This window comes from Leptodactylus fuscus, chromosome 5 (genome assembly GCF_031893055.1).
Source record: "Leptodactylus fuscus isolate aLepFus1 chromosome 5, aLepFus1.hap2, whole genome shotgun sequence".
NCBI classification, from domain to species: Eukaryota; Metazoa; Chordata; class Amphibia; order Anura; family Leptodactylidae; genus Leptodactylus; species Leptodactylus fuscus.
This window is the reverse complement of record NC_134269.1, coordinates 108,562,107-108,580,476: the sequence shown is the minus strand read 5'-3', so window position 1 is coordinate 108,580,476 and position 18,370 is coordinate 108,562,107. Positions and strand designations below refer to the sequence as shown.

The 18,370-nt window shown below is 39.2% G+C and overlaps 1 protein-coding gene across 21 annotated transcripts in view; it reads right to left on the bottom strand.

The window, feature by feature from the left end:
• The window catches only part of CELF2 (CUGBP Elav-like family member 2), a 432,202-nt gene that overhangs the window by 166,683 nt on the left and 247,149 nt on the right, over positions 1–18,370 (bottom strand). For all 21 annotated transcript variants that reach the window (XM_075273992.1, XM_075273993.1, XM_075273997.1 and 18 more), the window contains exon 3: positions 5,214–5,296. In XM_075273992.1, coding sequence (XP_075130093.1) covers positions 5,214–5,296 — 83 coding nt within the window. The remainder of the gene's footprint in view (positions 1–5,213; positions 5,297–18,370) is intronic.

The following is an 18,370-nucleotide window of genomic DNA, read 5'->3' as shown; positions in this document are numbered from 1 at the left end:
GGCAGTCTATTAGGGTCATGATCAGACAGTTAGTTTTATGTCTTATATCAAACTCACAGCTATAGGCTAGTGACGCTCACGGAACTTTTTCAGTTTTGTCTGACCCATTGGCATGGCGGTAGGCCAGTAACCTCAGGTGAGACATCTCTGATTTACTCTATCTTTTATCAGTGAGCAAGGCACTACATTTACCTGGCTGATGGTTTATATGACATATACATTTATGGTTAAGGGAGGCAGGATATCAGTGTGAAGGGAAAACGGTCATTTACTATTCTATCTATATTCTATTCTATTCTCATTTTCTTGTGACCAGACACACTATTGTTTATTTAGCACGTATTGCTGGGGTGACTCCTATCCCATAATTTATAGTGACCAATAGGAGTGATTCACTTTTCCTTGATCTTTTTCACTATTTTTTAAACATATTTATTAAAAGTCAAGTTTTAATATATCCTTTTTTCTTCTAGTAAATATACTCAGTGATTGTCTTTTCAAAGTTGAAGTTACAGTATCTATAAATCAGTGATTGGTTCTCTTAAGTTAGTTACATGGGGTTTCCAGTAAATATTTTTTTTCTTCTAGTAAATATACTCAGTGATTGTCTTAACTAACTTAAGCGCATGAACAGATTTTGTGACTTAAGTATTAAAATACACTTGCATATGGCCACATTAGTAAGTTTGTCCCATTGATATATATGGGAGTGGTCAACTGATCTTTTATGCTCAATCATATTTACAAAAATATAATACAACATATTGCACACAGAATATTATGAACTTTAGGTCATAGTGGTAAACCTTTTTTTCATAAATGCATAGCTGTAGTCGGTACACTATAAATACAAAAGTTTTGGGACACCTATACATTACATTACTCCTATAGGAGTTGTTAACGACATGCCATTTTAAATCCACAAGGATCATTATGGAGTTGATCCTTATTTTGTTGATAAAACAACCTCTACTCTCCTGGAAAGGACTTCTACAAGATTTTGGAGAGTATTTTTGGAAATGTTTGCCTATTCATCCAGAAGAGCACCCATAAGGTCAGACACTGATGTTGAATGTGAGGGTCCTTCTCTCAATCACTGATCTAGTTCATTCCAAAAGTGTTATATGGGGTTTATATCAGGGTTCTGTGTAGGCCAGTCATGTTCTTCAACACCATAATTCCACAACCATGCCTTTATAGATCTTGGTTTGTGCACTGGTATACAGTCAAGTTGGAACAAAAAATTACTTCCCAAATTTGTTCGTACAAAGTTGGAAGCATACAATTGTCCAAAATGTCTTAGTATGCTGAAGCATTAAAATTTAAGTCAGCCTAAGTAATGGTGTAACTAGGAACGGCGGGGCCCTGTGGCAAATTTTTGACATGGGCCCCCCCTTCCCGACCAATGCCCGCCGAAGACCTGACCGACCCCCCCACATTCCTGTGCTCTCTATTATGCCCCATAGTGGCCCTTGCACTCAGTATTATGCCCCATAGTGACCCCTACACCCAGTATTATGCCACATAGTGACCCCTACACCCAGTATTATGCCACATAGTGGCCCCTACACACAGTATTATGTCACACAGTGACCCATACACAGAGTATTATGCCCCATAGTGGCCCCTACACACACTATTATGCCCCACTGTGGACACCCATGAACAATTATTACACTCTGGGGTCTTTTCAGACCCCAGAGTATAATAATTGGAGACTGAAGGGCTTATCAATATATAAAAAAAACAATGTTATTTACCTATCCCCGGCTCTGCTGCACTCCTTGGTGGTGTCGGCCATCTTTAATGATGTCCGGGACGTCACATGACCCGGGATGCAGACCCCGATCATGTGACGTCAGGGAGAGTCACAGAGATAGGCCCGAACCTACCCGGAGAGGTAAGTAACAGTGCTTTTTATGTTACTTTTCCTCCCGTGGACCTCCGATCATTATACTCAGGGGTCTGAAAAGACCCCCCGAGTATAATAATAGTGTTTGTGGGGTCCGTTACCGGCTGGAGTAATTCAGGTAGGTAACTTTTTCCTGGCATTCTCTAAACCCAGACTCATCCATCAGCTCCTGGCACACAGGTTTTGGGCTAATGTTATCACAGGAGCTTTGCTACTCTCCAGTTATTCAGTAAGTTGAGTATTGGAGACTTCTATGCATTATGCACTTCAGCATTTGGGAACCCTGGTCTGCAACTTTACATGGTTTTCCACTTCATGTCAGAGTTGCGTTTCCTAAGGACTTCCACTTTTCAATAATACCACTCACAGTTTATTGTGGCATATCTAGGGGGGGCAGAAATTTCACAAACTTACTTGTTGAAATGGTCACATCCTATTACAGTATCAAATCAGAATTTAGTGAGCTCTTTTAAATGAACCATTATCTTATAAGATTATTTTATCTTATAAATGTCTGTAAATACCCCAATACTTTCCTAAATATATATATATATATATATATATATATATATATATATATGAAGTTGCTAGCAGCCATTTGAGTAGCCTACATCTAAAGCAATAAGAACAGTATTGTGGAACACCTGGAACCCAAGAGGGATTGTGAATTCGTGTTGACAGATCAAAATGTATTTTTTCTCGTTTCTTTTTTGAAGACATAAAATGACAGAATAAAGTAAGGAATGTCATTTAGCATTTGTTTCTATATCTCCGGTATGCTGGCACTGCATGTGAGACCAATATTGTAATGCTGCAGGACTAAGAAAACCTCTCTGTGCATTTTTGTTGTCTAGATGATAATTATTCTCCAAGGGAAAGTGTCAGGTTTTAATATCTCAAAGGCTTACTAACCCAATTAATGCAGCTCATGCTAAATTATCCAATTAAATGATACTGTGCATGGCATCTATTCTGAAAGACTGCCACATTTATTTACTAAGCGGCTACTGGTCATGATACAAATGAACAGAGATGCTGCCCATGAATTGCATGGTACAATATTTGCTCAAAATCAGCCTCAGCAATCTTGGAAGCACTGAGCGTAATTTTAGTAAGGTATGCTGACACTGGAAGGCACAATTGGGCACTATCTGGAGAATCAAACAATTTAATATTAATGCTAGAGGCCATCTGAGAAAAATGATGTGTCAAAAACAATGAAAATATGTCAGAAATCAGGATCATTATTCTATTTAGAATGACAAGCAGCGTTCCCAATCCACCTCCTCGTCATAATCTTCTTTTTTTTACTTAAAGGGAACAAACCCTAATCTAATTTCAGTGAAGTACATGTGTGACTTTGTGTCCAGAATTGTATTATCTAATGTATAGCTATAGAGACACACTTTAGAATTGTTTTAGAGGTGTCTCAATCCTTACTCCACTTCAGTGCCCTTCACAGCACTGCGCCCCCTTAGCTGCTATTGATGCTATTGGGACATTACAATCTATGGTGCTATCCATTACATCCACCTTCTTTTTTGCATGCTTCTGTCTTCAAGTCATCTCATCTTCCTAATATTCCCTGCTCCTTGAATGATAGAGGCATAAAATAACCTGGGGGGGGGATGGAGCAGTAGCATATTGTATAAAAGATGGAGCTTCAGTAACTCATGAAAGTGCCCTTAGGAGTATTACGTATCAGGGCACATGGGGATACCGTACCAGCTCCATATTGTGTTTTATTTTATATCTTAATTGGTATTTTCTCTTTTAAACAAAATGGTTCTGGTTACTTTGATTCCTTCCCTTATTCTCTTTAGTTGAAGGTCAGTCACATTCATGCTGTGGTAATCCATCAGCAGGTTCTATGTTGTTTTGATATTCTGCCCAGCAGCAGCTTCTGTCAGCTGATTGGTCAGCTGAGTTTTGGCGGGAAAATTTCTACCAGATGTGGATTCTGGCCAGGAACAACTCTAAACAGCTGATTGGACAGCTGAGCCGGCCGGCGGGAAAATCAACAAATAAAAGGAGGCGTTTACCTGGCTGAGGTGTCAGTCATCACCTTGTCCAGACATGGAGCAGCTCCCACCCGCAAACCCACCCTCTTTTTTGAAATCATAGTTTATTGTTGCAATGCTTTATTAGTCTCCCAGCTAATTCTGAGAGGACTGGTTTCATTGGCTTTTTGGATATTGGTTATAATTATTTATTTATTTTTTGGATTATTTTAATGAATTATTTATTTGGGTAGCCCTATAATAAAAGCATCACAGCCTTTTTATCCAAAAGAGATATGTTGTTTGTCAATTATTTATTTATACATTTATGGTCTAAATATTAATAATTAGAGCAAATTGGGGTGGGTATCACCATGGCGGTCACCACCCAGACAAAAACATATAGTAGCTAGGTAACCTGAAATTCCAAAGCCTGTAGAATACAATGTTGTCCCTGTCAAATCTATGGCCTGCAGAACAACCTGATAAACCCAATTATAAGTAAATTAGGTTGGTTGGTCATCACCATTTTTTCATGTGACAGATGCAGAACTGCATCATGGTATTAGTTTATAATGGAAACCACAACATACAGTATATATGACAAATCTTTGTGTATAAAGAGAGCAACACTGAGTTACGTTTTAGACTCTGTTCACATCTGCATCGTGGTTTCTGACATAAAATGAATGCACATTGCACCACTGGATATGTTGTATAATGGACACCATCATTTAGATGGGAAAAATAATGCTGCATACAGCGCTATTTACACAGAATCAGTGTACCGCTGCTTCAGACACACATGTGAACATAGCCTTAATTGTTGTCTTTTATGAACAGCCATAATAAACAGAATTACATTTTTCTTACACCTTCAAAAACTTTCTTCAGGATTGGCACTGAACTACACGTACAGTTCATTACCTAAAGACTTAAATGCTTTTATAGTTTAAAGAAAGAAAATATTTCTAAAAATTCAATACACATCAGCCAAAAAAAAAAAAAATCAAAGTAGACTGGATTATACCAGAGAGGTAGTGAGGTAATGTTTGTTTCCCAGATAAAGCCTAAAGTACATTGACTGTATTGTACACAAAGCCATCTGACTGAGCCAATTATGGGATTAGGCCGCCACCATCACAAGTCCATTCCATTGCTGCCCAGTCATTTTCAGCAGCACACACTTCATCATGTACTCATTGGTTATTTGGAAAGAGAGCTATTCCCTAGCAATAAACAGAACAAATAAATGACATTTAATCATGACACCGTGTCAAGGAGAAGAAGAATGTACTCACCCCAGGTAAAGTTTTAATATTGTGCAATGCGTTCTGTGCTTCCAGTGCTGCTTTTCTTGTATAAAACGTTACAAAACAACAACCTGCAGATCAGAAAGATAGACGGATTAGGAAATGCCCTAAAACAGGCTCCGGACATGGGCTAAAATGATGATGAATTAAGGCTGTAGTGAAAGAAGGGATTTATAAACCCGCTATAGCTCATACAACACAGTAAAAATAGTCACACTGGCATCCCTCTACTAACTGAATGACAAGGGATGCCAGCTGCCAGTAAATTTACTGCCAGTTACTGTCAAAAATAAGAAATTGTAAGCCACATGGAAAAGAAAATAGCAGTACAGGTAATAGAGTACATTAGGGCCATTCACTTAAAGGGGTTTCCAACACTTACATATTGATGACTATCCTTACGACCCCCACTTATCGATTGGTTGAAGAGATCACAGCATTTGGGTGACCACTGCAGCCTGTTGAATACCAAGCACAGTGCTGTACAGCAGGGGTGCCCAATACGTTGATCGCGATCTACTGGTAGATCGCAAAGGACGTATGGGTCGATAGTGGGATGCAGGGATCCGCGATGTCTGCGTGTTCACAGTGCAGGCTGAGAGTCATCTCTGGAAACTGGCAGGTGGGGCTACCGCAGCCCCAGCCTGCCAGTGTCCAGAGATAATTCTCAGCCTGCGCTGTGAACAAACAGACACTGAGGATCCCTGGGCAGCCACAGAACGCCGCTGTCTTGCGCTCGCGATTCGCCCGCCCCGCCCACATACCAGGCCCTGCCCACAGACACACCTGCCCCGCCCACAGGCCCACCCGGTCCCACCCATAGGCCCGCCCCCGCCCTGCCCTAGTAGATCTTTTGCCTTGGTCAGCTAATAAAGTAGCTCACACGCTGAAAAAGCCCAGCGGCAGAGATCGGCAGAGATCGGTATTGAACTTGAATGAAACTAAGTACTGCTGTGCCATGTGATCAGGGTCACAGCATTCGTAAGCACTGCAGTCTCTTCAAAATAGCTGATCTAGTCCTGGCTGTTGGGCCTCCACTAATCACATATTGATGACCTATACTAAGGATAACTAATCAGAGTCTCATCAAACACAAGAATGGAGGTGACCGAATCCCCCACGTGAATGAATCAGAAGTGATATGTGTGGCTGCCATTGATTTCTAAGAGACTGATGGATATAGCTGAGTAGAACATTGCATCATTCCCACAGAAGTGAGCGGAATGGCAGCCAAGCATATTACCTCTTCATTCACACTGGAGACTTGGAGACCCTTCTTCACAAGCGCTCTTTTGGCCTCCATTTTGCTAATGCTACCCTATGGACACTTTCAATATATTTGTTAAGCACTTTAACATGAATATAGAACTGTATTCCCGCAGGTCAGTTTTCAGGCCTACAGTTCACTAGTGCATTCTCTTGGTACTAGTGCGTAAATATGAAATTACATTTTTATTAAACATACAAATTTGTAGCCCAGATATTACCAAAACTTGCATTTCAAACAATAGTTTTAGTTGCTCATATAATTGACATTCACTGGTCATTTACATGCATTGTACAATCTTAACTAAAGCATATCATTGATTTATGAGCGTTTCTCAATGTTTCTGCATAGTCCAGTGAGGAAAAAAACTTTAATACACTTCGTCTTTTCAGGTCCCTCAAGATCCTCAAACATGGCACGTGTAAGATTTCTAGGGGCATAGTGTAACTGGTTTAGATTATTCTAGACAGAAATGATTATGATTGAATAAAAAGTGTGAAAGTCATCTTCTGATATTGCATGTTATAGACGTATGTGAGACCTTAGTTACGGCTATGATCTGGGACCACCACTGATTTCCAGAATGAAAGGCTTCTATAGAGTGAATAAACCCCTATGACGCTGCTGAGAGTTTTCTGAAGGGCCACTGAAGATCCGTAGTGTTCTGAGATCACAGAATCACCATTGTCTTTTCCTCACATGTATTTATGGCATATCACAAGAACATTTGACCTACATATTCAGCATTATTCTGTGGTTATGTCAAATGCCCTATATTTCTTTTCTCCATCCAATTTTAATATATTTTTTACTATCTCATGTCTAAATTATGTATATAGTGTAGCTGCAGGGTCACTTCTTAGCTTGGAAGGTAACCGATAATGTTCCTACAGGTCATATAGATAAGTGGAGCAGCGTTGGGCCCCCGAGGTACCATTCCATCATTATAATTCACAAAGGAACACTCAGGTTAATACAAGTATTCATCACTTATGGATGCATGTAGATATACACATATTTTACTGGATACATGAAAGGCTTCTTGTATAAAAATGATTTGTGTAAACTGGGTTGCAATATGCGGTAATTTACATTTATACTGTTTAAACTATAAAAATAAGATTTTTTTTTTCTTTGCATTGTGGGTATAAGAGGCTAACTACATATAAATCTGATTTTACCTGAGAATATCATTGTAGTCATTTCTCATTGTTGTACTATATATGCAATTATTCTTCACTGTTCCAGCGTTAAATAAGAAGTGATCTGAAGCGTTATTAAGCAATATGTAATGTGTCCTATTTGATACAGATAATACTTAAAAGACAGACAGTAATATGTGACTGTATCTGTTTTATACTGTTCCATTTTCCTTTGCTTTTGTAATGCTGTGTCCTATGTTCCTGAAGGTGGCGCTTAGGAGCTAAATCTTATACCTTTTCTATATACAGTATGTTTGAATGGTAAAGTTAGCAGGATAGTCATAAGATGCCATCAGTATAATAAGAAATATACAGGCATTGTTTTCCCAGAATGCGGTGAAGCTACCTGTTTACTAGGTCGGTGCTGAAGCACCAGCTGCATATAATTCTTTATGATCGTGGAAATACAGTAAGGCACATGGACTGATTACTTGAAATCCCAGGTGATTTCTCATAATTCTGTGCAACTAGAGACCTGCAGCTTAATTTGCATGTGGCCAAAAAACAAATGAGATAAGGTTGCATTAAAAATAGTAATAATATCCTTTGTTCCTTGAGTAGACTATTTATCATCATAAATGTACATTTCAATATAATCTGAATCTGGCTTGCAAATACTAATTTACATGTTTAACTACAGTGCGCATTGCTAAAACGTTTAGTTTAACGTGTACCTCCAATAATAAAACATATTCATAAATGAAAAGCACAGGCAAGTATAAGAAACTTTGTAATATAGCTTTTCCCCTGCTTATCTCACCAGCCTGTTTGTTTACATAGGATCTATAGCAATATCTACAGGCCTCGGGCCTTGGGCAGAGCAGACTGCGCATGCCCACAGGCCACGAGAAAATGGCCGCTTGCACAGTATTGTAAGCGGCCATTTTCTTGTGGCCTGTGGGCATGCGCAGTCTGCTGTGCCCAAGGCCTGAGGCCTAGAAGTTACAAGCCACTGCCGGAAGAAGAGAATGAAGAGAATACTGCTGATGAAGATGGAGGTGGCGCTGGAGAGAGTTCTCTCACAGCATTGGGGATGCCCCCAGGGCTGTTTGAGCGCTGGGACCCGCCTCCAGTGCTGCGAGAGAGCTAATTTGCATACCGAGAAAAACCAGGATTGTAGGCGAACGGCGTGGAGAAGACGACAAAAGGTAGGAGAAGAATAGCCTTTCTTAAGTCTTAAGGCTATTCCAACATGGTACCTAGAAAAAATTGTGTGTGAGTGATAAGATTCCTTTAACAAAAATAATTATTTATATATATCTCCCTATATTATAAAAATGAATTTCTGTCTGTCTGTCTGTATGTCTGTCTGTGCTCTAATGCGAACCAAACGACTGGACCGATCTTCATCAAATTTGGTACAGAGATACTTCAGATATCCGGGAAGGTTTAAGACGAGACTCCAACTCGCTCGGACGTACCGTCGCTGAAATACAGCATTCCAAACACAGTGCCCCTCCCCCCCTTAGCCAATACAAACCTGCAAGACTTTCACTCCTATTCCAACTGCAATACACACGGTCACTCCACATACACAATACAACACTGATATCCAAACTGAGATACACGCATCAGAGGATTAGATACACAGAACAGCACACAGTATCACACACCAGAGGATTAGATACACGGGTCTGCACACAGTCCCACACACCAGAGAATTAAATACACACTTCTGCACACAGTTCCACACACTGAAGGATTTGATACACGCGTATGCACACGGTTCCCCATACCGAAGGTTTAGATACAGGCGTCTACACACAGTTCCACACTCCAGAGGATTAGATACGCGCGTCTGCACACATTTGTACACGCCATAGGATTAGATACACGCGTCTTCACACAGTTCCACACTCCAGAGGATTAGATACGCGCGTCTGCACACAGTTGTACACGCCATAGGATTAGATACACGCGTCTTCACACAGTACCACATGCAGTAGGATTAGATACGTGCGTCTACACACAGTTCCACACGCCGAAGGATTAGATACGCGCCTCTTCACACAATACCACACAGGGAAAGATTAGATATGTGTGTGTGCACACAGTACCACACTTTGGAGGATGAGATACATGCCTCTGCACATAGTACCACATGCTGGGGGATTGGATACATGCGTCTACACACAGTTCCACACACTGTAGGATTAGATACGCACCTCTTCACACAATACCACACTGGGGAGGATTAGATACACGTGTCTTCACACAGTTGTACACGCCATAGGATTAGATACACGCATCTTCACACAGTACCACATGCAGTAGGATTAGATACGCGCGTCTACACACAGTTCCACACGCCAAAGGATTAGATACGTGCCTCTTCACACAATACCACACAGGGGAGGATTAGATATGTGTGTGTGCACACAGTACCACACTTTGGAGGATTAGATACATGCCTCTGCACACAGTACCACAAGCCAGAGAATTAGATACGCGTCTCAGCACACAGTACCACACGGGGGAGGATTAGATACGCGCATCTACACACACTACCACATGCCATAGGATTAGATACGCACGTCTGCACACAGTACCACATGCTGGGGGATTGGATACGCGCGTCTACACACAGTTCCACACGCCGTAGGATTAGATACGCGCCTCTTCACACAATACCACACAGGGGAGGTTTAGATACACGTGTCTTCACACAGTTGTACACGCCATAGGATTAGATACACACGTCTGCACACAGTACCACATGCCGTAGGATTAGATACTTGCATCTAAACACAGTACTACATGGGGAAGGATTAGATACAGCTTTACTCCAGGTATCCATAACAACTGATCACAGGTTTTTCACTGACATTCAAAATGAGATACACATAATCACATGACGCTTATGGACATACACACAAACCACATACAAAATACACCAATGCAAAATTGGACAATTCTTATGGGGTCACTACACAAACATAAAATGTAATATACCCGTGCGAAGCCGCGTCCTCCCTCTAGTATATATATATATATATATATATATATATATATATATATATATATATATAAAGTTGATTTTAACTACAGTATTACAGCACATCACAGGTTATACATAAGTATACGTATGGTTATAGCTGCATTACTATACAATATCAGCTACCCAAGGCTTATAAATGCTCGCGATATGTACAGACAAAGCAGTTAACAAGTTGGAATATCGGTTTTGAAGGATGAAAAAACTATTTTAAGAATTCATTTGCATTAACAATGTTGTTGATCACAGTACTAGGTCACAATGATAACTCCATTTGCACAGTAACACAAGAAGGATAGACACTAGGTTAGTAAAACACCAATCCACAAAGTATATAGACTGAGCGGCCAGGAACGGAAACTGATCGGAAAGTTACATACTAAGCGTGCGTGCGTGCAGACAAGTTACTTTCTGTTTGGATCAAATACTTCTCTTTTGTCAGAACTGCCCATCCCTAGGAACATGAGAAGTGTCAAGTTTAGGTCATGTATCTAGGTTAAGGTCAAGCCAAGGCAGCAGAGAAGCAGAGACAGTCACATTCAGCGGCTACAGATATACACTCTACTTGTATAATCCTTAGACTCAACAGCAGAGGAGAAGGTGCAAATCACACTCAATAAAGAACAACATCACCAATTCTGGCATGCCTTTACTTGCACCGACATGGTGGATGTACTGATAGTAAAGTTATATACTAAGCCAGTGCGCAGTCACATTACTTCCTATTTGAATGGAATACTTCTCTTTTGTCAGGACTGTCTAGCCTGGCTTATATGTACTTGTGCCAGTCTTGTGGAATTAAGACCTTTGCACAAAATGCAACATGTGAATACACAATAAACTTGGCTAATATTTTTGCAAAAGCAAAAAAACCCTAAAAAAAACAGCTTTTACTTTCTGTTCTATATTAGTACAAAAATAATAGCATGCAAGAGAACATGAGACACCTCATTACAGATGTGTTATAGACAGAGCCAAAGCCATAGGGGTGCAGAGGTAGCAGTCACATGCAAGGTGTCTATGATGGCAAAAGGGCATCTCTGCCATAAAAAAAGACTGGTACTATAAATAGCACATGGTGTTGTAATTTAATGGTGGTGGGGGGATGTTACAGAGTTTTCAGTGGGGCCCAGGAGCTTACATTTCTAGTTATAGTGTTGAAGAGCTGCAGTGCCATTACCATGTGGCACCAGTTACTACAACAATTGGTAGCTTGCTGCCACTATCGATTAGGCCAAAGTCCTGGAGCCAATGTAAATGAAGTCTCCTTGTATTTTCCGCAGAAGCATTGTAAAGTGAAGTAATTGTTAAGCAAGGGATTATAGTATTCATGTTGTGAGACTGTTAATTCCTGTCACATGACATTCCTTTTTTGTTTAATAATGAAAGAGTTAATCAGGTCATAGACCCCCTTCCACAAAGACTATTTCGGCAGTTTCCATAATTATAAGTAATTGCACTAGAGATATTAAAGGTCCCGTTTGTATTAACACAGACCAACTCAATTTCATAGTTTAATATACTAAAAATGGAGTATATGAAAAAAATTAAAATCAAATTTATTTCACTCATTTAGGTATCATGGGGTCAGTTACAGATCAGTGCATAAGCTGATTAAAATCTTTCTATGTGATGATAAATGCAGTATGCTAATTTCATTCAACAGAATGAAGTTTACTGTATGGCCATACGCTTCAGTACAGAGATTAAATGGTTTCGAATATGAAAGACATCAGGGGGTCGTACTTGAAATGTGCGGAGGGAGAAAAAAATAAACTGTAAAGGAAGTAGATCAGCAGTGTTGAAATTACCAGAAAATTAAACCTCTCAACCACAAACCAGGCCTTTTATCACACTAAGAATTCATCATAAAAGCCACATTTGCCAAATATTGATATGCCTGCAGACTCTTCAAAAGGCAGAACAATCTTCCAATGCCAGATGGCTGTTGGCACACAGAAGCAGGGAAACACTTGCTGTATAATTCCAAATGCATGAAGATCCAGAACATGTAAAATGCAGTTTAGGTCTTCTATACAACAATATGTAGAGAATTAATAGGAAAAACTGACCAGGTCTCAAATACAAGGGAGTACAATGAAGTAAAGGTAAGGTGCTGGGCATTTTCATCCAGGAAAGAATGGCCTAGTGCTTACAATATCACATTTTTGCATTTATCAGACCCTTGTGCTGATCCTCCAAGTTTGCTGAAATGTCTAAAGAACTGAAAACGGAATAAGACCAACCTTGACTGGGCCCTCTCTGTCCAGGACTCCATAGCAGTATGGACTGCCTTAATCATACATACAGCATTAATATGAGCCCATTAAAATAACACACAGCGTCCTATTTTTGCAGAACTAGGCCAAGTGTGCATTTCTGTTGGACATTCTGTATTTTTGTTCCATGATATGAAGGGAATAACAAGAGGTAAGCAGGAGATGCATATGAAATTTAGCCAGATATATCCCTTTGTTTATAAAGGATTATGTTAGGTTCTTCTGTCTGTGTCCATCATTTTGCCACACAAAAAACTACAGCATGCAGGATTTTTGATGGAATCTGCAGTAGAGGGTCCACTGTAGATATGAATATATTTAACTGAAGTCTAACTCAGATTATGACTTTCCAAATTAGACAATTTCTGCAATAAATATATTCCTATTGTTTTATTCCAATAAATAAAAAGGCAATCCATTTCTTTCTTGGATTAAAACAAAACTAACAAGTACTGTTCAATGAAGGAATCGTCATATTAAAATCTAAGTAACATGTATGTAGACTTCCAGTATCAAATACCCAATAGGGCCTCTTGGATCATTTGAGTAAGGCATAATGTGAATGGCAGTGGCCTACAAACATGGGGTGCAAATGCTTCAAGTATGTCATGGTGTTAAATGAGGAATAGATACAAACATATGAAGCTACCAGTATCAAAAACTGAACATGGTGATTGAGGGACCCTATTACAAATTATACAAAAGGAAAAAAGAGCAAAGCTTATGAAAGATGGCCTACAGTAGTATTTCCATTAAATTATGTCCCTTGCATTGAGATACACACTCAGTTTGGACACAACAGAAAAAATGAAGAAAAAAGACATAATACAAATAAAATGAATAGATGAATCGGATATGTTCATGTTATGTGGCAGCCTTTACATTGTCCTTCTCTTGGCAGATGGCTAGCTTGCCTATATGATAAAATGCATGCAGATAAAGACTGTAGTAACTAAGCTATGTTTCGTGCCTGTATAAATCCAATAAACTAACTCCAAGGTTGAGACCAGAATACCAGTTAGGTATTAACATATAAAAGGCATGCATTTTGTAGTAGTAACTCTTATTTTAAAACAGCATATCTTCAGTAAAAGGATTACCGATTTTGTTAAATATGAATCAAGATTTGTTTCCTCCAAAGCATCATATTAAAGTAGATGTGGAAAAGCTCAGCATTGAAATACTCAAGTCTACAGAGACTGCCAGCTGTACATTGAGCAGTTTTTGCTTGTGCTTAAGAGGTTAAAACGTCTAGAAAAACTAATAATTGAAAGATCCGTATTTTCCCTCTCGACCCTTCAAATATACCAGCTGCATGAATCCCGCTTGTGAAAAGGGGAGCTTGAATAATTATATTTATGAGCAAATCCTCCTGCATACCAAAATGGATCTGGTTTAGGCAAATGAAATGACACAATATAAATGCAAATTATTATTACGACGATCATTTCCTCAACCTGCCCAATCAATTTAGGAACTGTATAATCTGAACTCACTTCCCATAAACAGCATTATTTTATGATGCTGATTAAAAGTAACAGGAACAATACCTAGAGTTTAATGTGATCCAGAAAATATACAATGGCATCAGGATATTGTAACATATGAAAGAGAGAGGACACAAATCTTTCCTTGATATTCAGTTTGCTACTCTAACCTGGTATTAACACTTTGTAGGATGTGACATATGGAAGGAACTGAGCTGACACACATTTTACAATTGTATGAAGTAATTCAATGAGATGTGATTTATGGATGTGACTTATGCCCTCCCTGTGATTGACATACTTCTGACCATCCATATCTTAGGGACAGGAGCATAAGAGTACACCCAAGATGGTGGCTCCACTGGTCATGGTGGTGCCAAATCCTCTTACAAGCCATATGACAGCACAGTGATAAGGGGGTCACACTAAGGTGAATGTGAGGATTCTTCTAGATCATACTCTGCTATTTGTCTCTTCATATGATGGTGTTTTGGGGTTTCTTTGTGTTAGGTGTTAATGGAGACACATGAGAGTGCTTGGCAGTCAATCAGTTTACTTTGCACGATTCACCTAGTGACAAAGAAACATGGATGCACATTTACTTATAATAGTGGGTTCCACATGTATGCTAGTCAACATACACAGACAGCAGTGGCTATGGCTCTTTACCTTTTTTTTTTTAAATCCCCTGACCCATTCCACCATGGCAATCTGGAGTGACCCCCAGAACCTAATCCTCATTTCCATACAACTGTAGAGGAAATTCAGGGTATGCTTATCCATGGTATAGCAATGAAGATGGTCAGCATAAATCAGGTACAAGGCAGTACGGTTCTGTAAACATGTGGTCTGGTGACATGGGACTGCCTGTAAAACCCTATCTGTCATTACTTACCCTGAAGTACAGATGGTGCTCTTCCACAATGTAGTTCTCTCTCTCCTATGGATACAACGGAAGTAATTTACTGGCTAAAAGCTGGGGATACCTAACAACCACTAAATTCTAACCACTAAAAGCCACACCGAAATGGCAGACAAACTTCTGAGGGTCCAGCATAAAGCAGGAAAGCACAAAAGTGCAAAACATTCTATGCATAAATATAACAGTTTAGTGTGTTATAGGAGTTCTGTTATGTTTAAGGGTTTTCTGCTGCAGTAAAAAAAAAAAATATTTTTTATTTAAATTGACTTGTTAGTGTTCTCACTCCAGTGTGCTGTGTGTTCAAAAAGTAAGATGGCACAATGTAATATTGAACCAAGGTGATTTTCTAATTTCTGGCATCCTTCTTTTGTGTCCAAAATATATGGATGTAATTGTAATCCTCATCATATAACATTTCCAGAGCTTCTTCTCTGTTCTTCTGTTATTTTTCCTAAAAAATTATGAATAAATTGACAATTTGGTGTCATCACTGAAAATATCCAAACCTTGCTGTCAGTGTCAAGACAATGTAGGAACACACACCTTTTGAAAAAAGTAATGGTAACACCCAGTAGTCAAATTATTTATATACTGCTAATACAAAAGACTATAAGTAAAAGTTAGAAGGATATATGCTCCAAAATGGTTATCTTATGACAAATACCAAGTATTATTATAAAAATATATTAAAACAGGCATGATGGAAGAGTTGACAGGTCCTCCTATCAAAGGCCTCTCTACGATAGGAGGTATACTGGAGGCAGAGCGTGTCTGCCTCCTATCATAGAGATAGTTTTTAGATGAACAAGTAGTAAAAAAACAATAAACAGTGCAACCTCTTCTCTCTGAGAATACCACCACCTTATCCAGATACCATGTATTATGCATACTGGCCACACTCCTCTCCTTGCACCTATACAGTAAAAGTAATAATTTCAATATTGTGCTCATCCCCCCAAAAAAATCCCTGTTAAAGGGGCTCTATCGTTGGGAAAAGTCATTTTTAACTAATCACATCTTTGCACAGCCTTTAGAAAGGCTATTCCACACCTACCTTTAGTATGTAGATTGCCTCAGTGATTTATGAATAAATCAGTTTTTATTCATATGCTAATAAGACTGGTGCATGATGCATCGTACACCCCCTTTGCTATTGTTTCCTATGCACAGGCTCCTGCTGCAGCTGATGATGACTCAGCTTCCTGTTTGCACACACACATAGGAGATAATAGCAGGGATGAGTGCTGCTGGGAACTTCCTGTGATGGCTGGAAGCTCATTAGCATATGAATAAAAACAGACTTATTCAGAAACCACTGAGACAATCTACATACTAAAGGTAGGTGTGAAATAGCCTTGCTAAAGCCTATGCAAGGATGTGATTAGTTAAAAATGACTTTTCCCAGTGATAGAGCCCCTTTAATACCTTACAGCAATAGTACTTCCACACAGTAATAATATGCTATTTGTTCCCCAAGCTATGTGATAATTGCCCATGTGTTGCTTTGTTTCACAAAGTAATAGTTATCCTTTTTGGCCCTACACAGTAATAATACCCTTTATAGGCCTCTTCTATTATTAGTCCTCAGTTGAGAACTCACAAGGTAACAGTGGCCTTTATTCACTATCAAAAATGTATACTGTTAGTATTCCTCAAAGTAATGATCCTACATGATCCTACAAAGCTCAGCTAGCAACACCATTGGCCAACAATGATTGTATAAGTGTGCATATCTCAACTGCAGGTTTACTTTTCAGAGCTAGTCAGTTATCTTGACCCACTGTGCTATGTTCTGTTGAGAAATTTCAAGTTTAGACTGCCATTTATTTATCAGCATATGTTATGTCATCACTGCACTGCCCAATACCCCGTGGATGGAGAACTGAATATAATTAACACTCTCCTCAGATGCATGGAGAACAATTCTTGTTGAATCCTTTGCTTAAAAAAATCCCACCACAAAATTGTACATCGATGTGATAAGACAAAGACAGTAACAAATCCTGTTGCACTCCATACATATTGTACTGTCGAATTATGTTGTACTAAGCAATCTGATTATTGAAGACTGCCTATTGGCTCAGTAGGGACAAAGACATTGAAATTTGGGAACATTCACCCATAGGCACAGATACCTTCTTCCCCCGATAACTAAAGTACTAACATATATTTTAATGCATAGTCCTTAACAAGAAAGATATTTCAACATGGCTTTCTTGCACTTAGTACATCCAGTTATTTCCTTCCACACACACTGCAGATTTGATTTTCTAGCTACACCACTGTTAACACTTGTATCCATCCTGCAGTACAGTAAGGCCTCATCAAATTTTACAATGCAAGACTTACAATGTAAATCTCAGGAAATCTCTTGATATGCTTAAAATGTACAACATTCCAAAGTGAAGGTGTTGCCCAAAAGTAGTTATTGATGCCCCAGTATACAGAGCTGTCTGTTTCTGGCTCTGGACAGTCTGCAGATCTTGAGGAGTTGCAGCAGTTGAATGTCAGACCCTCACTGACTTGATATTGATGATCTATTCTAAGTAAATACCATCAATAACTGTTTTTGGATAATCTCATGAATATCATATAGAGATTCCAGAAACTAGTAACAGTTTTGTCCTCTCTTACCTCTTCTCTTGGCTGGACATGATTGAAAACGTGTGTCACAGGTTAGGTTGTTTTTCTTAACACGGATACATAACAAGTTATGAATCCACCTTCACCACCTTCACATGATCCAATTTATCCATTAAAAGGTCTCACTCTACTGACACCAATGTAGTTGGATTTTTTTCTCTAGTTCCCACTGTTCTTGAGCAATCATTTCTGATTGTCTCAGTACCCAATATGCTAATTTGACTTTCTACTGTCAGGTGGGCAGACCCATTAAGTCTGCTCCAGCTCAGGACTGCATACCTGACTGTAGAGTCTAAATAGCATATTGGGTACTGAAACTAACCCTAAAAGCTTGCTTATGAACTATGGAG